Here is a 27,700-nt window from a genome sequence, read left to right as displayed (position 1 = left end):
TGGGGTCATAAGTCAAACCTCTCCTGTCTTGATCAGCGATGTCAGGTGACAGGCTGGAGAGTCTTCGTAACTTCGGTGTAGGTTCAAAAGGTTCTGAGACCTCTGCAAGAGAATCAACCCAGCAGGATCTTATTTTCAGTTTCTGTTGCCTGTGCAGGGATCAGGTGAATCACCTCAGAATTGTGTCCTTACATCCTCAGAATCATTTCCTTACATTTCCACCAAAACAGACCAGTGATGAACTAGCTGTCCCAGTTGTGCCTTTTTGCAGATGATATGTTGTTGTATGTTGAAGGACATCGCAACTTTTCACGAGGATGACCCCTGAAAATGTTGATGACCAATGTCAATTTGATCACATCTGGCATATTTTTGTGTTGGTGTGTTTGAATTTTTCCCTGCACTTCCATACAGGACACATGATAATTGTCATTATCTTCTCTGATGATACTAATGTTTTATGTCCTGTCCTTTGTCCACTGTTCTTGCTGGGTTCCAGTGATCTGAATGGAAACAACCTGACAGTCATCAGCAAGATGGACTTCAGTGGTCTCAAACACCTCAGAGTCCTGTAAGTCACCTCTATGAATCTGTCCGGTCCAGTGTCCTCTGTCGAGTCTTGTGTCTTCTGTTGTCTTCATTCAAGTCTTGTGTCCTCTATTTAGTCTTTAGTCAAATCTCGTGTCCTCTGTTGTCTTTTGTCAAGTCCTGTGTCCTCTGTTGAATTATAGCTGTAGCAAAAGTTCCCCGATTCTGTTCCTGTTTGTAATTCTACCAGGGATGCTCTCCTGTTTAACCAGTGGGCCTCAGTGTGACAGTATAAAAAGACAAAACCCCTGGAACAGTGAATAAAACCAGGCAAACATCTGGAGAATCTGATGAGTAAAGTCTTAACAAGAAGACGACAACCCAGCTGCATTTTCTGTCCTACCAGGTGGACACCTGCTTTCAGGTTGTTTTTTTTTGTCAATACTGGGTAGGACAGAAACCCCCGGCTGGATTGTGGCCTTCTGGGATTGGGTTGTGGACTCCTACTTTACAACACTGCTGAAACTTTATTGGCCAACTCATCAGACAGAGAGAGGAGACAATTGTCCAATCATCTGTGGAAACTGCGCAGGTGGTGTATCTCAACAACTCCTTAACAGACACACCCTTTCACCGTAGCTATCCTCACAGGTTCATTCCCAGGTGTCGATGCTGGTTTTCCGTTTGGAATGTGGGAATCTGGCCTGTGTTAGCATGAAGAGCTGGAGGCAGCAGAGTGATCTGTCACTCAGTGGTGACACCTGAGCCGCTGGTTGGGTGTTGGTGTCAATCAAATTTACCACTGGGAAGGTTTATCTGTGACCCCAGGGTTCCACCTAACAGGAAATAGCATAACAGGTTGCCCCACCAGATTCAAACCATAGATTCCGGCAGCCTAAACTTATCACCAGCTGATCTCTCTGCTCCTGTTCCTGTTTTCTCAGTCACTTGATGGAGAACCAAATCAGCACCGTGGAGAGAGGAGCATTCGATGAGCTGAAGGAGCTGGAGAGACTGTGAGACCCTCAGACCAGCATCAGCACACTTCCCAGTTTGAGTCTTCTCAGCTAAAGCTTCTCAGTGTCCGTTTGTCCATTCAGGCGTCTCAACAAGAACCGCCTCAGACAGATTCCAGAGCTGCTGTTCCAGAAGAACGAAGCCTTGACGCGACTGTGAGTCTCAACTTTTCAACTTTTTCCATCCCCGCAGATGAAAAAAATTAGATTTTGACTTGATGGATTAAAACCACAATGTTTAAAAAAACAACAGTGAAGTGGAACTGGGTTCAGAATTCTGTGACTGGGATGCTGCTAGTTCATTGTCAGCAGCACCAGCACCGCCCCTACACTCGTCCTTCAAATATCATTTCTTTCTCTTCCTTTGGTTGCTTTTGTGTGTTTAACCTTCAGTTTAAAGTACCTTATTACTACAGTCTGTCCCAGTATAACCAGTCATTTACCCTCTGTGTCCTAGTATAACCCTTCATTTACCCTGGAATGCTTAGTCCACACGCACGCACGCACGCACGCACGCACGCACGCACGCACGCACGCACGCACGCACACACGCACACACGCACACACACGCACACACACACACACACACACACACACACCTTCTGTTTGAGGTAACAGCCTGGCACTGGTGTTTGTCACCAGTACTCTCCCATCAGCACAAAGGAAAGCTGGTGCGTGTGTGTGTGTGCGCCCCATAGTACCTACATTAGCATCAGGGTCAACATTTGACCCCCCCTACTGGTGGAGTCAGAAAATGTGTCTCAACACGCTTTAAAACTAAACACAAATGATCGTAAATGTGACATTTTTGGGAGTGTGTGGGGGGCAGGGGGGTTACTGGTAACCTTTTGAAGGGGACGTTAGCGAGCTGCTAGTCTGATGGACGTTGACCAGCTGAAGTTGAAGCTAGCTGGATAAAAAGAAAATGAGGGACGTGTGATGGCCAACAGCCTGTCCAACAATTCATTGTTGTGCTGAAGGAGCCTGTCGGAGGGATGTTATGATGGTAAACCAGCACCATCACCATGGAGATGACAGCCTCAACAGAAAGGAAAGGCTCAAGCTGGACTCTGAGGTCACAGAGCATCTGAGATGCCAGAGGACGATGATGGTGGCCAAACAGAGGGATGAGGGTGAAGCAGGGAGTAAAATAGATGGATAAACCAGAGTAAACAACTATCACACACCAGGAACAGTCTGAAAGTCATCTGACCTTCAAGAGCAGAAGGGTTAGTGTCAGTTCACCGTAACAAAGCATGAGAAACTATACACACACACACACACACACACACACACACACACACACACACACACACACACACACACACACACTGATAATAAAGCTGCTTTTTCATCAGGTTGTCCTGTTGCCGTGACACCACTGTAGATTTGATGTTTGCTGCAGGGAAACACAGGCTGGTCACAGCTGGACGAGTGTGTGTGTGTGCGTGTGTGTGAGGTCTCATAATATTTGTTCCATCTCTTCATTTTCTGCACCCACTCTCTTTGTCTTGGCCCCCTCTCTCCTTCCTTCCATCTTCCCTCGTTCCCAGCAGAGGGTGAGAAAGGTAAACTTTCCCACCCCCTCCATCCATTCGTGGGTCAGACCCGGGCTATTCCAGATGACCTGATTGGTCAGATGTGCTGCACGGTGACATGATTGATCAAATTAGGAGATGCCTAAGGCATTAAGATCAAAGCAACATCTGATGGATTTGGATCCAAGTGTCACCTAGTGCTCAGAACATGTTCAGTCCAGCTCCAGTTCTGCACCAGTCCAGCTTGTCTAGTTTACATGTTAATATTCCTGTGGACGCACACACACACACTTGTGGTTTTTGTCCAGGTCTAGTCAGGGCTCTTCTGAGAAGAAAAGGAAGACAAAGATAAGGAGAAAGTGATGTTTGGACAGGACATTCCGATTTATCATATGTTCACAGTCAAACTTTCCTTAATGTTCTCTTCTTGTTTTTAGGGATCTGAGTGAAAATGTAATCCAGGCAATTCCACGACGGACCTTCAGAGGTGCCACTGAGCTGAAAAATCTGTGCGTATTTTTTTTTTAGATCTACTTCCTGGTGTTAGATGTTTCAACATCATGAGAAGTGTTAAGCTGTCCTGTTTCATCAAAGCTGTCTGTGTTTATAAAAGTGGAAGGACGGTTAACTCCATAGGAAAAAGCTTATTTAAACTGTGTTTTTGTTCAGTCAGCTGGATAAAAACCACATCAGCTGCATCGAGGAAGGAGCATTCAGAGCTTTGCGGATGCTGGAGGTTCTGTAAGTGTAAGAGCATCCCACCTCCTCCTCATCATGCTTGTTTCTCCTCTCTCATTGTTCAGTTTATGTCTCTCAGCACGCTGAACAACAACAACATCAGCAGCATTCCCGTCTCCAGTTTCAACCACATGCCCAAACTCCGAACCTTGTGAGTCGGCTTCACTGCTTTACCCAGAATACACTTCTGATTTTACCAAACTGTCTATTTTATACATAAGCCTTCTAGCCAAACAGCTTCCTGGTTGTTGTGATTTGATTAATTCATAAAGCTGCTAATGATAATGCTGTGCAAACATATTCCCAGCCGTCTCCATTCAAACTCTTTGCGCTGCGACTGCCACTTGGCCTGGTTGTCACCGTGGTTACGGCAGAGGTCGTCTTTAGGCCTGTACGCTCAGTGTAGCTTCCCTCCGTCATTGAGAGGCCTCAACCTCGCTGAGCTGCGTAAGAGCGACTTGGCTTGCTCAGGTGAAGCTCCACCCTCAGGTGTACGTCTGAGCAGCTGTGCTCTCATTGGATGTGACCAATTTGTTATGCTCCCAGGTCATGGCGGCAGCGCCTTCGTCCAGCCGTGCAGCCTGGCATCTGGCTCCTGTCCTCCTATGTGTTCCTGCAGCAACAACATTGTGGACTGTCGTGGGCGGGGCTTAACTGCAATCCCTGCCCACCTGCCCGAGGCCATGACTGAGATGTGAGCTGACAGATTAAAGCTGCAGATTTCAAATCTAGAATCTCAGGAGCTTCAACAACTTTTGTACTTCGTTTTCCATTTAAATGAGGCTTTGTCTGTGTTGAACTACAGTCAGAACTTGTCCTGAAGGAGGACTAATTTAAATGCCTTTCTCTTTCCGTTTCAGTCGCTTAGAGCAGAATGGTATCAAGTCAGTTCCTCCTGGTGCCTTCTCCTCCTACAAGAAGCTGCGGCGCATGTGAGTCCATTTATAGTCCCATCTCTTGAGTGTCTTCTCTGGAAAACCATTATCACAAACACAAACCTTCCACAATTCAGCAGAGAAAGCTCGTAAAACACCACTGTGTGTGTGTGTGTGTGATTTCCAGAGATCTGAGTAACAACCAGATATCTGAGATTGCTCCGGATGCCTTCCTTGGCCTGAGAGCTCTCAACTCACTGTGAGTATTATTACCAATGTCACATGTTATTACCAGTGTCAGATGTTGCACTCACAGTCGGTGCCTCTGTTGCCACATGGCGCCTGAAAGACGAGGACTGAACATAATTCCAGCTGTTCTGCTGCAGGGTTCTGTATGGTAATAAGATCACGGAGCTGCCTGCCAGCGTGTTTGATGGCCTGACCTCTCTGGAGCTTCTGTGAGTCTGCAGGACGTCTTTGTTGTCTCTCTGATGTGCCCCTGCACACCTCGTCACGCTGTTGTTGTCCTCCAGGTTGCTGAATGCCAATAAGATCCACTGCATCAGAGCATCACTCTTCAAAGACCTGGAGAACCTGGTGCTGCTGTCGCTGTATGACAACAAGATCCAGAGTCTGGCCAAAGGCACCTTCAGCTCGCTGCACAGCATCCAAACGTTGTAAGAATACAGCCACATGCGGTTGTAACTGCAGTGTTCGGCTTCACCTAATCCCCATCCTTTTCCGCCAGGCACCTGGCACAGAACCCCTTCATCTGTGACTGTCATGTCAAGTGGCTGGCGGACTTCCTGCGTGCTAACCCAATAGAGACCAGTGGCGCCCGCTGCACCAGCCCCCGCCGCCTCGCCAACAAACGCATCGCACAGATTAAAAGCAACAAGTTCCGCTGTTCTGGTCAGTCTATGTTACACAGGTTACAGGTTACTGACAACAGTTCTCACTTGAGTTTCTGATTGAGTGTTGCAGGTGAACCACTTTTAGTTCACCTACCAGCATCCAAATAAGTCATTAACCATTTCCACCTATTTTCTCTTTTCATGGCAGCCAAGGAGCAGTACCTGATTCCAGGTGATTCCTTCTGTCTGTGTCCAGTTCTCAGCCAGGATTGTGCCATCATGATAAGCTAACATTTCTGTTTGTGCAGGTGCTGAAGACAGGCATCTGAGCTACGAGTGTAACAGCAAACCTGTTTGTCCAGCCAAATGTCGCTGTGAAGCAAATGTGGTTGACTGTTCTAATCTCCGCCTGACCAAGTTCCCTGAACACCTGCCGTCCTTCACCGAAGAGCTGTGAGACACCTGAACACAACACAATGCACCTGAACACAACACTCACCTGAATAAATGAACACAACACACGCTCAAACAGCTGAACACAACACACAGTGTACAATGGTTACCTCCCTATCAATCGACACCTCCGGCGCCCTGCCGGGCTTGTCAGGATGATCCTTGTAAAAACTACACAGGAGACTGTCATCCAAGATATTCTGCCAGGGAATCCATGTCTGCCCCTCCGGACCATACCCCTCCCAGTCCATCAGGAATTGAAGACTGTGTCCACATTGGCAGATGTCCAGAATACACCAAATTGTGTAGCCTGGGCCACCATCAATAACATGGGGGAGGCGGGGGCTCAAACGGAGGGATCAGATCAGACTCAGACCGGCTTGGCCGAGAAACATGGAAAGTGGGATGAACTCTGATTGATAGGGCAATTTCAGATGCACAGCAGAGGGGTTAACGATGTGGTCGATCTCAAAGGGTCCAATGAAATGAGGAGCCAGTTTCCGTCAACGTGTAGGGGAAGATCCCTTGTAAAGATCTAGACCTTCTGTCCTGGTTGATAGGCAGGGGCTGGAACACAGCGGCGGTTGGCTTGTCTCTAAGACTGTTGGGAGGAACGCAGAAGGGCAGAACGGACCTGCCTCCACACACTTCTGCAACGAAGCAGATTGTCCAAGACAGAGGGCACCACTACTTCCTCATCCTGGAATTCAACAATGGGGTTGGTACCCCAGGGAAGCCATGAAGGGTGACACTCCAGAGGCAGCAGAGACCAACAAGATGGGCATACTCCACCCAGGGTAGGAACAAACTCCAGGAAGCAGGGTTTTGGGCCACCACACACCTCAGGGGATTCTCCAAACTCTGATTAGCCGTTGGAATATGGATGATACCAAGATGAGGGACTCCCAGCGCAGCACAGAAAGCTCTCCAGACTTGGAAATTGAATTGCGGTCCTCGGTCTGATACAATATCCTTAAGGAAACCGTTGAGATGAAAAACACTGCTGTGGAAGGTAGTTTTGTAAGAGGAAAAAAGTGGGCAGCCTTGGAAAAACGACCAACCACAGTGATGATGGCGTTATTCCCGTCCGATTGTTGAAGACAGGTGAAAAGTCCACTGCGATGTGTGACCAGGGGCGCCAAAGGGTGTCTAGGGGATTGAGAAGGCCAGCAGGAAGTTGGTTGGAGGACTTTCCACGGGCACAAACTGGACAGGCCACTATGAAAGCCTTGGCATCTCAACCCATGGAAGACCACCAGAACCATTGCCTATGGAAGTGCATAGTCCATGAGAGCCCAGGGTGACAGTTGAGTCTGGAAGAATGACCCCATTGCAGGATGTCCGAAAGGGCAGAACTCCGAAGAAAGAGTCGGTTAGGTGGGCCACCCCCAGGGTCCAGAGTCAATTGCTGGACCTCTAGGACCCTCTCTTCCACCTGCTAGGTAGCAGCTCCAACAATGCAGGATGGGGACAAGATGGGGCCTGGCTTCTGAACTGGAGGGATCTAGGGAGAGCGAGACAAGGCATCTGGCTTGATATTACAGGAACCTGTGAGGTAAGTGAGGGAGAATTTAAAAGAGCCAAGGAAAAGCTCCTATTGTGCTTGCCGGGAGTTCAACCTCTTTGTGTTTTGAAGGTACAACAGGTTCTTATGGTCGTTCCACACTACGAACAGTTGGGCAGAACCCTCCAGCCAGTGTCTCCACTCCTGCAAGGCAAGCACCACTGCGAGCAGCTCTCTATTCCCAACATCATAATTTACCTCAGCCGGTATCAGTCATCAACTGTAAAAGGCACAAGGATGGAGCTTCGGATCAGCTGGGTCCTGTTCCAGCGCTGACTCCAATGTCGGAAGCATCCACCTTGACCACAAACTGCCGGCTGGGGTCTGGGTGAGACAGAGGATGACAGGGCTTTCAAGTGACTGAAAGTTGCCTCAGCCTCATGGGACCACTGAAAACCATTAGTGATTACATTATCTTGGTGAGAGGAGCCATAACTTTACTATAATTGCGGATGAAGTGCCGATAGAAATTTGCAAACCCCAAGAATCGTTGGAGCTGTTTGCGGGAATCTGGGGTGGGCCAATCTGCCACTGCACTCACTTTGGCAGGATCAGGTGAGAGTTGTCCCTGTCCAACAATGAATCCCAGGAAGGCAATGGAAGTGGTGTGAAAGTCACATTTCTCTGCCTTAATGAAAACTTTGCTCTCTAAGAGGTGCTGGAGAAGTAGGCAGACATGCTGTACATGTTCCTCCTTCATTTCAGAAAAAATGAGGCTGTCATCAAGGTAAACGAAGATGAACTTATTTAGCATGTTGCAAAGGACATCGTTAACCAGAGACTGGAACACGGCTGGGGCATTGGTATGACCAAAAGGCAGGACCAGGTACTTAAAGTGGCCCAAGGATGTTAAACGCCGTCTTCCATTCATCACATTCATGATGTATCCAAATTAGATGGTAAGCATCGCAAAGGTCCACCTTAGAAAATAGCCGAGCCTTGTGGAGAGGAACAAACGCATCAAGGAGGGGCAACGGGTACTTGTTCTTGGAAGTAATGTCATTCAGAGCTTGATAATCTATACAGGGTCAAAGGGGAGCCATCTTTCTTCTGAACAAAAAAGAACCTCACTCCCACAGGGGAAGAGGAAGGGTGAATCAGACTGGTTACCAAGGACTTCCTGATGTACATTTCCATAGCTTCCAGCTCTGGCTGGGAGAGGTTGTATAGCCAACTCAAAGGCAGAGAAGCCCCTGGGAGGAGGTCGATGCGGCAGTCATGAGGGCGATGAGGTGGCAGAGAGAGAGAGAGCATGCTGCTTACTAAAGACTGCTCCCAAGTTGTGATATTCTGCAGGTACCATGGAGAGGTCAGGAACCTCTGGATGGATCTTGGGTTCCTGAAGAGTAGGAGAGTGCAGAGCGAAGACCGTTAGTGTGGCAGGAGACACTCAAACTAGTAAGCCTACTGGCCGACCAGTCAAACTGTGGGTTTTGGTGGGCTAACCAGGGCGCACCAAGGACACCAGGAAAGGAGGACGCAGGAATAAGAAAAACCTGAATCTGTTCCCTGTGGTTACCTGAGAGGATGAGGGTTAAGGGTGTGGTTTGATGAGCCAGGATTTCTCTGTTTAAACTGAGGATGGTCTTGGGCTTGGACAGAACCTCAGTGGGGATGCTGGCCTACGTGACTAGATCCTGGTCGAAGAAACTGTCATCTGCACCGGAATCGACAAGGAAAGACAAAGAGATGGTGTCATGAGAACAAAGAAGCGTAACTGGCAGCATCAAACGGCCGGAGAGAAACAGGGAGAAGCTCTGCTCACCAACACCAAATCTGGCATCTCCTCTCGAGCTGTCTTTTAGTTTCTCCACCAGCCCCGGTGTCATTCCAACCACTGTTGGCTGCGAGCATCTGGAAGTGGATGGAACAATTAGCCACGGTGCTAGCCCCCTGGTGCAGAGACAGTAGCTTCGATGCTGCCTCACTGTTCTGTAGTTGAACACACGCCTGAGCTCCGTGGGGAAGGAAGGGGTCGTGAATGAATATTGGGCTTTGATTTTCAATGATGGTAGTAGCCCATTGTGCTGCCCTTCCGGATAACAAATAAATGCAATCTTATTTTTAGCACTTGGGTATGTTAGAGGTTGAAGGTCAAAAACTAAGGAGCACTGTAACAAAAAACTAGTGCACATGCCCGCCTCACCAGAATAACACTCGGGAATGGGGACATGAGGCTCACGCGTGCAGCGGCAGAGGAAGGAATGGAGGCCAGGTGAGTGACAACTCCTGGAGCTGTTCAGGTCGAAGGGGCTGGAGACTGGCCCAGATTACCTTGGGTGAGGAGGTCAGCCATGCTGGTAGTGAGATCCTGGATAGATGTCCAAATGTCAGAGATCTTGTCGTTGTGTTCGAGATGCCTGCCCTAAGCCTCCAAGATCTTGCGAACTGAGTCACCGTCCACCGGGTCCATACTGGTCTGATCATTTTGTTAAGGTTTAGTTTGATCAGGACCCGAATGTGACAGGAACCAGCCAACTAGGTCTCACAAAAGGGTTTATTGAAACCAAAAGAAGCCTGGAACGCAGTGGGGAAAAACACGCTCGGCATGGGGAAAAGATCCTGCTTTTTCCTTTTCCAAAGGAGGGAGGCATGGTAACCTTGAGCAGAGAACAAAAATGATTATAACTCCTAAATCTTGAACAAGAGGGCAAATAACTGAGTCCACATTTACCACAACACTGACAACACGATTAGACACTGGTTAACAGGAGCCTAGGGCCTAAATAGCCAGTTGATTAGCAATAGGCAGCAGGTGTGACTGTTACCAGCGACAGCTGTAGGAAAGTGGCTCCACCACGCCCCCTGGAAAAAGAACAAAGCAGGAACAGGAAAAACAAACACCAAACAACACCCAGGGCCCTGACATGTAATACATTATGCTTTTCATAGGTGGAGGAGTGGTATTCAGGCGAATGTAAATGTGCTGTATCTATCAATCAATCAATCAATCAATCAATCAATCAATCAATCAATCAATCAATCAATCAATTGGTCGATCAATCAATCAATCAATCAATCAATCAATCAATCAATCAATCAATCAATCAATCTTCATTTATATAGCGTCAAAATTGTCTGTGGGCGCTTTACATAATCCAAAAGCCTGACCCCCTTCAATAAGCAACAGCGGCAAGGAAAAACTCCCCTTTAACAGGAAGAAACCTTGAGCAGGACCAGGCTCGTGTAGAGGGACCCTCCTGCTGATGGTCGGCTGGGTAGAGAGGGAGGAGAAGAGGGGAGGACAGGTAGAGGAGAGACTAGGCAGAGATCATGCAACACATCCACCCAGAGATACAGCTGCATGTATAAACACCCAAGTGACATGCAAACACTCCATACACCTGTGCACAAAGCATATGTTTGTGCACACAAATATCATATTGTTCTCAGCAACATCGGTGTGACACCTGTGTAGTCCCGTGCTGCGTGGATGTAGGATCGTCTACTAACTGTGTTTTTCTTCTTCCTTCCTCCTTGTAGGCGCCTCAACAACAATGACCTCTCGGTGCTGGAGGCCACCGGTGCGTTCAAAGGCCTGTTGCAGCTCAAGAAAATGTAGGTCACCCAGAGGTGCTCCACACGGTTTCTCCAAAGACCGGGACTAGGTTTGACCTCCTTAAGCAGCATGAATATCTCACAAGGAAACAATGTTGCTTTTGTCCTTCCAGTAACTTGAGCAACAACAAAATCTCGGAGATTGAGGATGGCGCATTTGATGGGGCTACCTCGGTAGTGGAGATTCACCTGACAGCCAATCACCTGGAGTCTGTAAGAGGGAGCATGTTCAAAGGCATGGAGGGACTCCGCATGCTGTGAGTCCCCTTTACCCCCACTACCAGGTCTAAAACCCATTCATTCTATAAAATAACCTTCATACATGTGGAGGAAAAATACAAAACTGCATCTGGACTCAGTTTTCAAGTATAGCAAATAAATAGATTTTAAAAATCTGATAAAGTGAAAAGTTACACTCAGTCACTGCTGTAAATTAACTTACCAGCACTTTTTTGTTGATCACAAACACACAGTGACGCTGTCACCCCCTACTGGACATGTGGGATAATGACGAGTAACGCAGCAGGTCTGCAGTGGTAGCTTTGGTGGAGCTTGTCACCTGAATGTGTGCTTGCGCGTGTGTGTAGGATGCTGAGGAACAACAAGATCAGTTGTCTCCACAATGGAAGCTTCACAGGTTTGAACAACGTTCGGCTGCTGTCACTGTATGACAACCAGCTCAACACCATCCTGCCTGGATCCTTTGACGCGCTGCCCAACCTGTCCACCCTGTAGGTCTCACACACACCCACCCACACGCACACCCACACGCACACCCACACGCACACCCACACCCACACACACACCCACACGCACCCCCCCCCCCCCCACACACACACACACAGAGTTTCATTGAATATTGTACCACAGTTGTAATTCTGATTTGATACCCTTCATCAGGAATCTTCTGGCCAATCCCTTCAACTGTGACTGCCGTCTTTCTTGGTTTGGGGTGTGGCTTAGGAGCCGTCATATTGTCACAGGAAATCCACGTTGCCAGAGTCCCGCATTTTTACGGGAGATCCCCCTGCAGGATGTGGCAGTGCCTGACTTTCGCTGCGAGGACGGTAAACAGACACATCACACAACCCCTCACTTACTGTGATCCTACATTAACACATAAATGCGATGGCGTGCTTCAGTAGAATTGACCTCTGCTTCACCTCCAGACGCCACTCAGGATGATGGGAGCTGCGGTCTGGGTCCACAGTGTCCCAGTCAGTGCACGTGTATGGATTCAGTGGTACGCTGCAGCAACAAACACCTGCAGGCTCTGCCCAGAGGTCTGCCCCGGAACGTCACCGAGCTGTGAGTCTGGGGTCACCTATGAGCCACTTCCTGTTAGTGCGTCACATGACACGTGCTTGTTCATCTCCATGTCAAAGATATTTAAAGTCACATCTTCTAAATATTCTGGTCGTAAAATTATTATTATTTTAGTATTTTGAGAAAAACAGCATTCATTGATTTTTCAGCATATTTATTATCATCTGTAACATTATCCATACATTTCTTATTAATATACTTAATATAATTATTCTTCATGCACGCCCTCCTGTCTCCTCACTTCAGGTATCTGGATGGTAACCAGTTCACCAGTGTTCCAAAAGAGTTGGCAACCTTTAGATTCCTGCAGCTGGTGTAAGAAACCTCTGTTTTGTGCCCTCTGTTAGATCACAAAAGAATCATGATCGCTTCAGTTTGGGTAAAAATATGAACTCAATGTTACAGAAGTGAAACAATGAGTTTTATTCATCCTGATGGATGGTTGAGCAACAAGATAAGATGATAAATTCACTTTGATCAAATGAAAATGTTCTTTATTATCATTAAAACGAAGGTTAAAAAAGTTAAAACACATCATTTTGAAAGTTTCTTTTTTAAACATCTTTTGGATTTCTTTCAGGGATCAGTTTCAATTCATAAAAACTGTCCAACCTAATTAAAACTCAAAGTCTCTGAGACATATCATAAATCTGTTGATGTCAGAGAACAAAATCAAACTGGCCAGAACATCAGTATTTCTGTGTAACTGCGACAGTGTCCACCAGGGGAAGCTGTACGGTATGTTTGCCTGTTGTCAGAAGTAGTTCTGACCTTTGACCTCTCTGTTCCCTGCAGTGATCTGAGCAACAATAAGATCAGCTTCCTGTCTGATGACTCTTTCTCCAACATGAGCCAACTCACCACCCTGTGAGACAAACACACACACACACCACACACACACACACGCACTCGCAAACACGTACACAATGGAAGATGACCTACAGTGAGCTGAAGGTCTGTAACTGATGTTTGACTCTGCTCCATCTGCAGGATTCTCAGCTACAATGCGCTCCGTTGCATACCTCCCCGGGCGCTGAGCGGCCTGCGCTCTCTCAGACTACTGTGAGCTTACACACACACACACACACACACACACACACACACACACACACACACACACACACACACACACACACACACACACAGTCACTTGTGTGTCACTTGTGTTTGTTTCCAGTTGAATGTTCTCGAGCTTCAGCTCTTTTTCTGTGTTTCAGTTCTCTTCATGGCAACGACATCTCAGAGCTACAACAGGGCATCTTCAATGATGTGGCCTCATTGTCTCACCTGTGAGTCAAATATACATGCACGCGCACACACAGACACAAACACGCACACACACATAGTGGATGAATACACTCACTGACAGAATGAGGTCTCTGTCTGTGTGTCTGTGGTCGCCAGGGCTATTGGAGCCAACCCTCTGTACTGTGACTGTCGTCTCCTCTGGCTGTCTGACTGGGTGAAGAGTGGCTACAAGGAGCCCGGTATTGCCCGGTGTGCCGGTCCAAGTGGCACAGAGGGCAAACTGCTGCTGACCACTCCGACTGACAGCTTCCAGTGTAACGGTGACAAATGATTCACAGAGCTTCATCTAAAGAGTAAACAACTATTGACTGTAGTCTGGTTATCAATTTTCACTCAGGACCAGATCAACATGTGGACATCTTATTAAGACAGTCCAAAAGTGACATTTAATACACAAACCTTTGTAAATATGCGAACGCTGTTCTTTTATTGTTAATATTTCAACTACAACATACAGACAAATGTCTGTGATTACAAAAATGACTCGCCTGAACATTAAACAAAATTACCTGTGTGTGTGTGTGTGTGTGTGTGTGTGTGTGTGTGTGTGTGTATGTGCGTGTGTGTGCATGTGTGCTTTCAGGTCCCGTAGAGCCGTCTGTTCGGGCCAAATGCAGTCCGTGTGTGTCCTCTCCCTGTCAGAATCAGGGCGTCTGCAGGGACGACCACACACAGCTGTTCACCTGTACCTGCAAACCTGGTTTCACGGTGTGTAACTGTGTGTGAGTGTGTTTGTGTGTGTTTGTGTATTTTAAACCACTGATTGGTTTTTAATGTGTTTGCCAGCTCTATGATTATTTTTATCTCACATTCATCTGAGTAATCCCATCAAATTACCGTCGTCCTGATTTAATAATCTGGGCATTTGTTTAATGTTTCCGCTGGTGTGTTTTCAGGGTAAACACTGTGAGACTCCAGTTGACGCCTGTGTCAGTAATCCCTGCACCAACGGAGGTGTGTGTCTGAGTGATGAACAGACTAGAGGCTTCAGGTAGACACACTCACACACCGGCTGTTGTCAAACTGTGGTTCCAGGACCATATGTGGCAGCAGCATATCAGCTAATGGTCAGAATGTTGGAGCTGTGACAGTTAGCTGACTATATGCGAATCGTTTTTTCTGATAACCTCCATCTTTTAGTCAAAAAAAAAAGCTTGTTTGTTTTTCTGTAGGGTTTTGGGTGTTCAATAGTGTGACATCTGTCTGTGTTTTCAGAATAAAAAAAAATAAAAGAGTGCTCAGATAAATGAGCATATTCCAGCTCTCACTGTGGCAACAAAAAGATATCTGGACCATAGGGAGTGCTCAGAAGCTACGGCTGTTTTCTGGTTGTACAAAGGTTAGCATAGCGGATAAGTAGCTGCTGCTGATCACTCTTTTGTCTCTTTGTGTTGTTCTCCAGCTGCGCATGTGCGTTTGGTTTCCATGGCACCTTCTGCGAGGTGAATGTGGACGACTGTCAGGATCATGGCTGTGAGAATGGCGCCACCTGTGTCGACGGTGTTGGCAACTACACCTGTTTGTGTTCTCCAAACTACAAAGGTACAACGCAAACCAACGGCTTCATCCTGCTAGCTCTCAGTGTAGCTGCTGCACCTTGATTGCCCTCTGGTGGTAGGAAACACTGAGTCCCACTGTTTTGGGTGGTTTTATCTGAAATGAGGTGCTCAGATTTCTGGTCACATGACTTTTAATTTTCTGTTAAACTGTAAATATGAGTGATTGACTGCTGACCTGTGTTGATGTTGAGACTCTGCTGATGTCACCAGCTCATGATGGAAACTCTTTGATCCAGATATGCTGGCTTTGTTCCTCTGCAGTGGGTAGGAATAGCAGTGTCGGTCACCTTTAGGTCTGTTTTATCACCATTTTTTTCTCCTCTTGTGGTCAGGACGGTTTTGTGAGGAGGTGGACAGTGTGTGTTCTCCAGGTAGGAACCCCTGTCATCATCAGTCCACCTGCATTAGCACTCCTGTTGGCCCCAGGTGAGCACACATACACACATGTGTGTGCACACATGGACAGGTTACCGAGAATTCAGTGGTGTACCTTTGCATAACTGTGTTTGTGTGTGTGTGTGTGTGTGTGTGTGTGTGTGTGTGCGTGCGTGTATGTGTGTGTGTGTCCCAGGTGTGTGTGTATTCCAGGGTGGGTGGGGCCAGAGTGCAGCATTGATTATAATGAATGTGTGGACCATCACTGTCAGAACGGAGCTCAGTGCGTTGACCATCTGGACGGTTACAGCTGCGCCTGTCCACAAGGATTCAGGTACCAGGGATACTGGGAACACTGGGGACACAAGTTTACATATCCGAAATGGCCACTAGGGGGCCTTTACAGGAAAGGGTTGTGTGTGTACGTCCACACTTGGTTCAGTACAGAGATCAAAGACAGCTGTAGATCACAGGTTGAGGACTTTGCGACCATGATGGCAAACTTGTGTACTTTAGTCCATCCAACATGTCTGTCCTACAGTGGTGAGTTTTGTGAGGTGGCTACTCCTCCTGCTGCTTCCCCCTGTCAGCTGGCTCAGTGCCAGAACGGCGCTCTCTGTGAGGATAAGACGGGGATGGCGGCATGTCAGTGTCAGCCAGGCTTCGAGGGTCAACGCTGTGAGAAGCTCGTCAGCGTCAACTTCATTTACAGGGACTCGTACGTCCAGCTCCAAGATGTAAAGAACTGGCCACATGCCAACATCACCCTACAGGTGAGGAGGACAGCATGGAGAAACAGGTGTCACACACATGCACTGATGGGTGTGTGTTTCAGGTGTCAACAGCAGAGGACAACGGTGTCTTGCTCTACAACGGAGACAATGAACCAATCGCTGTGGAGCTACATCAGGGTCACGTCAGGGTGACCTACGACCCAGGCAACCAGCCCGCCACCACTATCTACAGGTGCGTATACAAACACACACATACATGATTGATGACTTCAATCAAATAATCACTCACATCTAAACAGACATTTATTCACATGTAAATTTTAAAAACTTGTGAGACACCTGTGAAAGTGAAAAGTTGTGAAACACCCGTGAAGCGGATAAGCTGTGAGACACCTGTGAAAGTGATAACCTCTGAGATGCCTCTAAGGCACCTGTGAAGGTCAGGCTGTGACCCTGCAGCAGGTGAGATGCTCTCAGCTGTATGTTGCTGGCTACAGTAATCGTGGGTCACTTGAACCAGAGGTGGTGACCCGCTGATTATCAGATGAGGACTAGGAAGCATTGAGGAGCATGGTCAGATGACTGTAGGTCAACCTAATAATGTAGAGGCAGGAACTTTGATTCCTTTTATCAAAGGAACAGCACAACCTGCAGTTCTTGGTCCGACCACTGGGGGCTCCATTAGTATTCTTATTGTCACTTGCAGCATGGAGACAGTGAACGACGGCCAGTTTCACACCGTGGAGCTGCTGACCTTCAACCAGAAGCTGAACCTGTCTGTGGATGGAGGCGAACCCATGACTCTAGATAGTCAGGGGCGGAGCCAGGCAGCTACAGGGGAGGTGCCACTCTATGTTGGCGGTGAGGTTTAAGGGATTATGGAGCGGAAACTCTAAAACTACACCCTAGACTTGTGTGAGCAGAGCCTGTTTGTGACCACAGGTATGCCTGAGGAGGTGTTGCCGGCTTCTCTGGGTCTCTCTGTCCAGATCATCAACACATCCAGTTTCCACGGCTGCATCAGGAACCTGTACATCAACCACGAGCTGCAGGACTTCACCCGCGGCCACATGAAGCCGGGGGTGGTACCAGGATGCCAGGCCTGCCACAAACTCTACTGTGTTCACGGCGTCTGCCGGCCTGACGGCACGCAGGTAAACTTCAGTTACCTACGGAGGAGGTTGTGTTCGGACCTTTACTTTGTCTCTCTTCTGTCAGTTATGGAATTTTTTCATCCTGAAGCTGGAACCATGTGTTGTTCACAGGGCCCCCAGTGTCACTGTCATCCAGGCTGGGCAGGACTACACTGTGATCAGCCGGCAACAGCCGCCCTCTCTGGAGCAGAGGGTGTCACCATGGCAACTGGTGTCAGCCCATGTGCAGGCAGCAAGTGAGTGTTCTGTTATAAGTCCGATCCCTGTGACCCACCCTGGCCTTGATACCATTCTGCTGTCCATTTGCAGGTGTGTTAAAGGGGCGTGCATGACTGTGGATGCGAACCAGTACCGCTGTGACTGTGAGGAGGGCTACGAGGGAGTGCTTTGCCACCTGCGAGGCAGGTCAGCCAGCTGGTGTGGGGGTCTCCATTGTGTGCGGGGTCAGTGTGAGCAGTTGGCAGGTGTGGAACGCTGCGTCTGTGAGGAGGGATACTCCGGACAGAACTGTGACATAGGTGAGGACAGACAGATGGACAGACTGGAATCTCCCAGTGGGACGTATAGACCAGCAAGAGCTGGTTCACCAGTCAGAAAGTTCAAGTGTGTCACCAATATTGCAGATGGACCAGCGATGACCAGTTTCTTGTATCTCTGACCACAGAGCTGCCGTGTGGAGGTGAACCGGTCAGGGATTACCACCGGATACGGCGCGGCACTGCACTCTGCCAGACGGCAAAGCCCTTCTCCTGGTTTGAGTGCCGGGGTCGCTGCGCGGTGGGCGGCGACTCAGCAGCTGCCACCACTTCCTGTTGTGCACCCCTGAGAGTCAGGCGCCGGCGGCTCAGCTTCGAGTGTGATGATGGGACAACGTTCACGCAGGATGTGGAGAAGCCTGTGGAATGTGGCTGCAAAGAGTGTGTGTAGTACCGCGCGCACACACCCACCCACACACACCCACACACATACACACACATTCAGCTACACTGTAGGGATTCTGTACGATAAACTGACAGTGGTCTCACATGAGACTAATTACTAATCCTCGTCTTGCTCACCCTCCTCTTCACCTGCAGAAGGACAACTTGTCTTCCCAAAACCAGCTGTGCTTTTGAGATTATGTGTACAATAGGACCATAGATGTGAATTTGTGCAGGAAACCTTTCTGAAGTTTGAGGATTGAAGACAGAGGACAGAGTCTTCTGCGTCATCGGACTCCACAGAACCAGAGTAGTTCTGTGCTAACCTGGGTACAGCAGCGATGCTAACAGAAGCATCACTGCCTGGCAAATTGTGTGAAGCAGCATGATTATGACATGTCTTTACTGACTTGGGTGATTCTAGAATTAAAACAGCCGTTTTCCTGAAAAGGTCACCACCCCATTATGTGCAGCCTGAAGGTCAGAGGTTCTGTGGTTTGAGGGTCACAACATGTTTCCATCAACTCACCAGATGCCCGTCACCCATTGTACACAGAGGTTATTTATACTGGTGAGGACTGGTCTTCCAGAAGGCTCACCCTTTTCTCTGACCTCTCCTTCCATTTTCTAACCAAGACTTCAGAGCCTCTTTATGATCCAACACAAAAGGTTCTTATTCAGGAAACCTCAGAACAATGACTACCAGCAGGGTCTTGGGGCCAGGACCATCCAGAGGTTAAAGGTTTAGAGTCCACGACGTTCCATCACTGGCCTCTGGTGGTGGGTTCGGGTATTGCAATTGAGCCCCTCCCCCTTTTCTTTGAGATATTACAGTTGGTTTGAAACATTGTTTCAGTTTTTAAACTTCAGCTTGTCTTCAGTTTTGATTAATTTGATGATTAATTGCATTGCCATTGACAGCTCTTCCTGCCGCCACCTTTTCAACATTGAGAAGATGCCTGACAACCTCAAACCCTTTGTTTTGACCTGAAATCCTCTCTTTTGGGGCCTACAGCAGCTGTTGAGGACAACGTTGGTGCTGACGTGTGTTTTCAGTCCTGACATTTGTTGTGACCCGTAGTCCTAACTTTAGTTTTTATACTTCAGATTTGGTCGATGACAGCGATATTAACAAATACTGAAGTTCGTATCTTAGCATGTTTGTCCGTTTAAACCAGTGTAGAAACGTGGTGGAGGGAAACCTGTCCACATCTGCAGTAACATTTCACTGCTAAGTGAACAGAAACGCAGCGATTAGTGCATTCAGGCTCTTATAGGGTAAATAGAAAAGATACGTTAGCGCTATACTGTAGTTTTTCATATTGTAATGATGCACCAGCAGGTGGCACTGTTAAGCCACTGACTGTCATTTTAGCTAATTTTTACACAGGCTGCTAACATCAGGTTTAACTTCTTTCTTGACAGTTTTACTGTTTTAGAATCTGTATAAAGGTACACAAAACTGTGATTTTTTTTCACTGTATGTTTTTATTCTGAACATTTTTAACTGTACAGACTTAATATAGGCTTATTTTAAACTCAGTACAATTCAGAACTGAATCTATAAAAATAACCTGTTTTTGTTTCAGCAATGTCAACTGTGAATGAATTAACATGTTGAAGACTGGTTCTTGGATCGATATGGCAGCATTTCTGGAGCGTGTGGTTGCAACAGAAACCTCTTCAAATGTTAAATAATTTCATATAAAACAGATGAGACGGGGTGAAGTTTGTTGTTGAAGGTGTTCAGAATGTCTTATGTGAATAAGGGTCCTCAGAAGAATATAGATTCAGTGTGTGTGTGTGTGTGTCTGTGTCTGTTCCACATGTCCAACAACGCGGCACCGTCCCCACTAATGAGCTTCATTATGCTGCAATGCATCGTGCTGGATCGGATCAAAAGCTTCTGTTCCAATTGGGTGGCAGAGCCAGTGAAGGCATCGCCACTATCAGCATCAAAGGCCAGAAAATGTAGCTTTTATATACAGTGACAGTGAGTTATTTATATGGTTGTGAGTAAGCTGAGCATTCATACGTTTTTCTTTTTAACTGATGTAGCTTTTAATATAATTATTTTGTAAGTATTATATCTGCAGAGTGTTTCCATAGTAGCAGCCTAACAGATCGTAATATATAGATAAACCCATGTATTTTATTTTTGTTCATATTTGTTTTATGTTGTCGCTGTATCGTCTGTAGATTGTAGTGCAGTCTGTTTCACATCATGTTGATGATACAGAAATAAAAAGATGAGTTCTTCTTCTACCCTTTGTTTTTAATACACCTGATTTTTCTGTCACTTCTTCCTTTGTCGCTTTTGCTGCTCTTCCTGTCATCTTTGCTCTGACCTTTGACCTCTTTGTGTCATCGCTGAGCCGATAGGAGGTGGCAGCATGTGTGTGTTTGTGTGTGTGTGTGGGGGGGATTGAGGAGGGAAAGATGGAGAGTAAAGTCAGAAAGGATGGAAGAGATGAAAGAGGGGCGTCCCCGGTGAGGTGAAGAGAAAGGGGCGGAGTTCTGAGACTGAGGCCGTTTAATGAAAAGGTGATTTATGCTCCCCCCGTAACCATAAAATATAATGTAAATCCCCATCGGCCTCCTCCCCCGGCACGTTCTGCTGCTTGTGCCCCCCCACCTCTGCAGCCCTTCCCCCCCTGCCCAGCCACCCACCCCCAGCCTTCAACCTTTCTGCATCACCGTCTTCACCACCCCCTTCCCCCTCCCTCTTTGAAGGATAAAATCACAGCAGCACCTTCCCAACCCCCCAATACCAATAAAACCTCCACATCAGCTCTCACTGGAGATCCAATGCCCATACTAAACACACACGTGTGCACACACACATACACTTACACACATACACACTCACAATTGCGTGTGCACATAAATGCACATGTACACATACACACATGAAATGCACACTCACTCACTCACTCACTCACTCACTCACACACACACACACACACCACACACACACACCACACACACACACACACATAGAGTTTGTCGGCTGCTCACAGACGATTGATCACATCTGGAATAACTGAGCTGATTTTTTAGTGTTTTATCTCCCATGTAAATATGTAAACATGAATTATTCAGCATTATTTTCAGCCAGCTGATATTTCATAAGTTGTGATCAGTTTTATCTCATTCTTGGGCACATAAGTTGAGACGAGCTGGTGGTTTCAGGTACAAACGTGCCCGACGAACACATTAAGGTGAACCTCTTAATTGCACCGTCTGACCAGTAGGGAGCAGCGTGTGCGGTCTCAGCATGGTTTTCATGGGAAAACATCATGTGACTCCAGTTGATTCCGTCTCAAATGTTGACGTGAGACTTTCACACCCCACCTTTAACTTGACCTTTAACCTCTTTGGTTTTAAAGTTAGAGTGAAAGTGGAAAAAAATCCCTTAGTGTTGTGAAGACCTGACATGGAGAACTGTGACCTTTGATTGCCAATTTAGGTGGATTTGATGACCCTTGACCTCCAAATTAGAGGAGCAGAGTTCAAAGACAACCCATACACACCAAATAACAGCTCATTCAAATTATAATTGTGATGATTAAACAAACTCTTCTTTTCTTTTTTCTCTTTGTTTTCATTCTGCTTTGTTCTTACTTGTCTTTGTTCATCTTTCCCCTCTTTGTGCACATTTCCCTTTCTCATCACCTCCTCCAAACTCATCTTTCCCCCCTCCTCTCCTCACCTTTATTGTGCTCATCTCTCTTTCGTTCTTCTTCTCCCTCTTTGTTCAACCCCCACCGTCCTCGTTCTCTTCTTCTGCTGGTCTTTCTTGGCATAGAGCAGACTTCCTTTTATTGATATGATCATGGTTAGTGGTCTCCAGGTGCTCATTGGATTCACCACACACACACACACACACACACACACACACACACACACACACACACACACCCTGAGGTGCATTTGTCTTAGGAAAGTGGAGGATGAGGAGGTGAAGAACCCTAAAAGAAAAAAAGATGTAGACATAATTTTTCATTCTCGATTATTTGAAAATGTTAATTCAATCAGAATATCCCTCAAGAAAATGATCTTCACTCCTGTAATTGTGAAATCTTTTTTCTCTGCATAACGTGCTTTTATTTTGAAAGAGCATATTTGTGGGCAGTGGTAGCTCAGTTTATTGGGAACTGGGCTGAGGAAGTTGAGGGTTCTCTGTTCAAGCCCCAGTGCAGGCATTGCCAAGGTACCCTTGAGCAAGGTACCAAAGCCACAAATGCTCATATAGGGCCCTGTGATGAACTGGTGTCTCATCCAGCAGTGGACCTGACTTTGCCCATTGTGCACTTCCCTGTGACCCTGAAAGGGATAAAGCAGTTAAGAAGATGCGACAAAACTATACTATTTGTTTTTTGTGTGGACTTCCTGTCTCAGATCAAAGTAAGAGCTGTAGCTGTTGTCATCAACAACAAAGGGGACTCAGGAGGCTGCTGGATGGAAGCTAAAACTTTTGGTTTTACGGTCTTTTATTGAGCTTTAACTTTAATTTGAACCCCAATGTCTCCATCTGTGTGTTGCAGCAGGATGGTGGGACAATGACGTCTCTAACTTGGCTACACCCACACATGATCACCAGTACTGATGGGAAGTTACATATGATGCAGCTCATGTGGTGCAGGTGAAGGTTTCAACTTTTGAATCCATCAGGTCAAGGGTCAAGCTCTCAGAGTAACTCTTTGTTCCCCTGCTGCTGGGCTGCAGGAAACTCATTGGTGCTGTGGCATCTTCCACCTCCTAATAATTCACTGTTTCAGTGTGTAAACATTAACATTAACAAACAGGACATTTAAAGCCATTCTTAGGCACATTACCTAAAATCACCTTTAAGAGGAGGAAGAGTGACCTCGTCACTGCAAACAAAAGGAGACATCAAGATGTTCTACATCAAACCTCTGGGATGAAAGCCTGTGCGGGCAGGTGTGTGTTGTGTGTTGTGCGTTTGTGTGGTGTGTGTTAGGGGCAGGAAATCAAGATGGAGGCGAAGAGAGCATACATTTAGATGACTGCCAAGGGCAGCAAGAGAAGGTGACCTGGGAGGAGTTTCTCTCAGCTTGAAAGACAGAAACTAAAGTAATAATCACCAAATATCCCCCAAGAACCATGGTTCCTTTTAGCTTTGACCTGGATGAACATCTCATTCCAGAGTGACGTGATGTTACCGTGAGATTTTTATTAGAACATCACAGTCCTATTAATTTATAAAGCTGGAATTCATTGTTCTCTAGTTCTTTTACAACAATATACATTAAAAAGAATATAATTTTACATATATATATATTTATTTATTTTTTAACGATAGTTTTGTATTAGTATTGTCGACAGTTTTGTATTAGTGTTGTTATTACTAATATTCCCGTTATTATTATTATCAGGCTGATTGTAATAAAATATTAAAATAAGATTGTAGTTGCTACTCATGGCTAGTGCATGGGGAGATTTGAACATTAAGATTTGTCCACTTGTTCACTTGGTGAGTTGAACAAGTTTGGTCATTGTAGCTTTTTTGTTCTCAAAAGAAAAGAACTTCATAAAAGCAAACAAATATAGAAATATAGAATAGAATGGTGGAGAAATTACAGGGTGAAGAGAAGATGGCGACATGGACGTGAGTGCCTAACCAAAGCGAAAGCGTTAGGAACGCAGCTAAAGCTACTTTAGCGTTTGAACTTCGTGGCTCTTGGTCGAGTTTCAGGTTAATGGATGAATTTCAGCATATGCCTGACACGATGTCAGGTAAGAGTGCTAAACTATTAGAATCTGTTAGCATTGCAGTGTTAGCTGTTAGCAGTGTTATACATTTTCAGTGTTGTGTTTGATTAATGCACAATATATGCACAATAATGAACATTTAATGATGGATTTGTAGAGGTGTAATTTTCCTAAAGTATTAGGTGTGTAACAAAAAACAAATGACATTTAAAACCTTTTCTTATTTACCGGTGCTCAAGTATGGGCATCTTTATGTGTGCTGATGTGTTTCACTGATGGTTTTACCATTTTTATGAGGCTATGTGATGGAGAATGTTGCTGTGATAGGCTCAAGATAAATAAGCAGCAGAAATGCTTTTAACTAGCCCCCAACCTATAAAGGGGAGTCGACCATCAGCAGGAGGGTCTCCCTGCATGAGCCTGGTCCTGCTCAAGGTTTCGTCCTGTTCAAGGGGAGTTTTTTCTTGCCACTGTTGCTTGTTGGGGGTCAGGCCCTGGTATTCTGTAAAGCGCCTAGAAACAATTCTGATTGTAACAGACCCTATATAAAGATTGATTGATTGATTGATTGATTGATTGATTGATTGATTGATTGATTGATTGATTGATTGATTGAAAATGGTTCTATTCAACACTTATTCACTCATTCACAATGAAGAAACTTTATTTCTGCTGCGGAAAGTGTCTGTCCAAGATTAATGATTAAAGGCTAAAGTTCATCAACAATTCCTCCCAGCTATTTGTTGCGTCTATTGTCAAAAACTGACATTTTAGAATACTAAATGACAAAGAAAAGCTGCATCTTTATGTTAGACAAAGAACCAGCGTGGGCATCTATATATTTTTCCTGTCTTTTTCAAGACTGCTGAGCCCTATGTGAGCCTTCGGGGCTTGGTTACCTTGCTCATAGGCACCTCGGCAGCACTACCAGAACACCATGTTTTGGCCAAAATGGGAATAGAACCCCACCTTTTCAGACGGAGTTATCACCATCTGTATGTGTGTGCGTGTGTGTGTATTTCTGTAAAAAACACACACATTTGAACCAATTCCAATGTCTATTTTACTTTGTTTAAGCAAAAACAATCACACTTTATCAGATTAAAGGTGTCTTTATGTTTTTGTGGTGACAAAAATGTGATTGCAGAGAAACTTCATAATAAATGGGACAGAATCTATGCATGGCAGCATCAAAAGGAAGCAGAGCCATGTTTTTGAGGGTGAAGGGAGTTAAAATGGTTCAGCCTTCCCTGTTTCCATCAGTTCCTGGATTGAGCTTGTTATCAGGGCCGATGGCGCCCGTGTGTCACAGCTATATGCAGCTCCGACGGGCCCAGGGAGACGGCGGAGTGGGGCCTGCCACTAAGTCTTAATTGAATGGAGCTGATGTGGTTCCATTAATCAGTAATGGGGAGTCTTGCTGGGCCCAGCCACCTCACACCACAGCAGGAGGGGGTTCTGATGGGCTCTGTGACATTTTCACAGCAGTCAGTGTGTATGTAGGAATGAAGGGGGGGGGGGGGGGGGGGGGGGGCTCTTGTCTCAAGTGTAAAGGTTAGAACGAGCATAATATTTTACATGGAATGCTTCTGCTGCAGCGCTGAAGGACACAAAAGAACCATTAGTGTTTTTATTGCAAGGTTGCCACTCATTCACTTTTCATGCCCTTGTTGGTGTGAAGAAAGCAGAAATCCAATGCAATTGCTAATGTTAGCTTGCTGGGGAAATGGAGGATGGAAATGAGCTGCTTCTTCATTCTGTCACGTTGGTCATGCCATAATTACAACAACAAGCCCAAGCCCTGTGATTGTGTGAACATCAGTAAAGAGTCTGAGCTGTTCCAAAGCGCACATGTTGAACATGTAGATCAAACATCTGATGGTGTTGATGATTACAGTTGCCTGTTGTATTTAATGCTGCATGTCATCTATGCAACTATGAAGGATGGTACATAAGTCTTTGATGTCCTCAAAGTTTCTGCTCCTTAATTCAGGAAAAACCAAGGTCATGGTGTTTGGTCCTGACCCTCTCAGGGATAGATTAGATCACATTATCACTGTAGATGGTATCTAGATGGCATTTAGCCTCTGTGAGAAATCTTGGTGTAACTTGACCAAAATCTGTCCTTTAACTCACACATCAAAATAGACTCTAGAAGTGCCTTTTTTCACCTGAGAAACATTGCAAAGATCAGGAAACTACTGACATGGCATGATGCTGTAAAGTTAGTCCATGCATTTGTTACTTCCAGGCTGGACTATTGTAATTCTTTATTATCAGGGTGTTCAAACATCTCTTTAAGAAGCCTCCAAGTGATCCATCCTACCTGGAGGAACTAGTGACACCTTATCTTCCCAATAGGCCGCTCCGCTTTCAGAATACTGGTTTACTTGTGGTCCCCAGAGTCTCTAAAGGTAGAATGGGGGGCCGTCTCTACTTTTAAGATTAGACATAAAACCTTCCTCTTTGAAAAAGCTTATAGTACAGTAATTCTGTAGTTCCAGCTATTATTCTAAACAGACTAATTATCATATTTTGAGGGTTGTCTAATTATTAGGTTAGCATCTTGGTTATGCGGCCTAGGCTGCTGGGGTCCAGAAACATGATCACCTGACAGGCCTCTGTCACCCATTCAGGGCTTCCTCTCCTCCACTCTCCCCCACTCTCTTCCACTCACCTCTCCTTTCGGTTTCCGGTGAATGTGAGTGACGGCGGTGGATGTGTGGGTGGCGCGGAGTTTGAATTTAGATTGCGGTGTTATTTCTTTTTTTACATCACTTTTCTACCCTGCTTGATCAGGTAAGTTATTTAGTTCTCTTTTATTTGCAGTGTGGTTAACTTTGTGATTGTTTAGTTTTTTCCATGCGGGTAGTGTTTGGGAGGAATGGCGTCCTCTGAGACGCCACCTCTCTCTATCCGCCAAGGTGTGTGGATAGTCCCGCCGGAGGGAAGTGTCAGTGTGGAGAAGGTCCTCCTGGCTGTGGTGGAGCAGGTGGGACATGATAGTCTGTCTTTTGCTTCCCGCATGAATAAGGCTATTGTTGTTTTTCTGAGGTCGGGAACCACTTGTTCACCAGTTAGTGCAGAGTGGCATCTTTATCTGGGACCTGCTGGTGCAGGTGTCCCCACTCTCTGTGCCCTCTGTGCGGATCACCGTGTCTGGCATCCCACCATTTATTCCAAATGATCTGCTGGAATTCAGCATGTTTAAAACGGTGAACTTAGCGTGTAAAGACCCTAAACTGAGGCACATCCAGTCTCTGAGGAGGCAGTGGTTCATGATCCTGGACTTGCCCTCTCAGACTATGGTGTACGTACACGGTGTATGCCAGCTCAGGCCAAATGAAGTGTTTTGAGTGTGGACATGTCGGACATAAACGCCTTGCATGTCCCATAAACATCCAGCGGCTCTGCTTGCTGCCACTGCTGCTGGTCAGCAGCTGGTTGTTGCAGCACATGCTGCA

The 27,700-nt window shown here is 46.3% G+C and overlaps 1 protein-coding gene across 1 annotated transcript in view; it reads left to right on the top strand.

Moving 5' to 3' along the window:
* Positions 1-20,765, top strand: part of slit1b (slit homolog 1b (Drosophila)) — a 27,679-nt gene extending 6,914 nt beyond the window's left edge. The window contains exons 2-39 of the mRNA XM_057035818.1: positions 500-571; positions 1,473-1,544; positions 1,629-1,700; positions 3,520-3,591; positions 3,752-3,823; positions 3,900-3,971; positions 4,128-4,291; positions 4,367-4,514; positions 4,681-4,752; positions 4,883-4,954; positions 5,082-5,153; positions 5,229-5,372; positions 5,444-5,607; positions 5,758-5,781; positions 5,858-6,002; positions 11,050-11,124; positions 11,238-11,381; positions 11,712-11,855; positions 12,025-12,191; positions 12,294-12,432; positions 12,697-12,765; positions 13,246-13,317; positions 13,441-13,512; positions 13,668-13,739; positions 13,855-14,018; positions 14,342-14,466; positions 14,655-14,749; positions 15,161-15,300; positions 15,650-15,743; positions 15,889-16,026; positions 16,234-16,465; positions 16,528-16,658; positions 17,133-17,287; positions 17,369-17,580; positions 17,692-17,816; positions 17,890-18,098; positions 18,245-18,499; positions 19,422-20,765. Coding sequence (XP_056891798.1) covers positions 500-571; positions 1,473-1,544; positions 1,629-1,700; positions 3,520-3,591; positions 3,752-3,823; positions 3,900-3,971; positions 4,128-4,291; positions 4,367-4,514; positions 4,681-4,752; positions 4,883-4,954; positions 5,082-5,153; positions 5,229-5,372; positions 5,444-5,607; positions 5,758-5,781; positions 5,858-6,002; positions 11,050-11,124; positions 11,238-11,381; positions 11,712-11,855; positions 12,025-12,191; positions 12,294-12,432; positions 12,697-12,765; positions 13,246-13,317; positions 13,441-13,512; positions 13,668-13,739; positions 13,855-14,018; positions 14,342-14,466; positions 14,655-14,749; positions 15,161-15,300; positions 15,650-15,743; positions 15,889-16,026; positions 16,234-16,465; positions 16,528-16,658; positions 17,133-17,287; positions 17,369-17,580; positions 17,692-17,816; positions 17,890-18,098; positions 18,245-18,499; positions 19,422-19,486 — 4,531 coding nt within the window. The 3' untranslated portion in view covers positions 19,487-20,765. The remainder of the gene's footprint in view (positions 1-499; positions 572-1,472; positions 1,545-1,628; positions 1,701-3,519; positions 3,592-3,751; positions 3,824-3,899; positions 3,972-4,127; positions 4,292-4,366; positions 4,515-4,680; positions 4,753-4,882; positions 4,955-5,081; positions 5,154-5,228; positions 5,373-5,443; positions 5,608-5,757; positions 5,782-5,857; positions 6,003-11,049; positions 11,125-11,237; positions 11,382-11,711; positions 11,856-12,024; positions 12,192-12,293; positions 12,433-12,696; positions 12,766-13,245; positions 13,318-13,440; positions 13,513-13,667; positions 13,740-13,854; positions 14,019-14,341; positions 14,467-14,654; positions 14,750-15,160; positions 15,301-15,649; positions 15,744-15,888; positions 16,027-16,233; positions 16,466-16,527; positions 16,659-17,132; positions 17,288-17,368; positions 17,581-17,691; positions 17,817-17,889; positions 18,099-18,244; positions 18,500-19,421) is intronic.
* Positions 20,766-27,700: the final 6,935 nt, after the last annotated feature.

The sequence above is a fragment of the Takifugu flavidus genome, chromosome 6 (assembly GCF_003711565.1).
Source record: "Takifugu flavidus isolate HTHZ2018 chromosome 6, ASM371156v2, whole genome shotgun sequence".
NCBI lineage: Eukaryota > Metazoa > Chordata > Actinopteri > Tetraodontiformes > Tetraodontidae > Takifugu > Takifugu flavidus.
The sequence above is the reverse complement of the archived record's forward strand: the minus strand, read 5'-3'. Positions and strand labels throughout refer to the sequence as shown.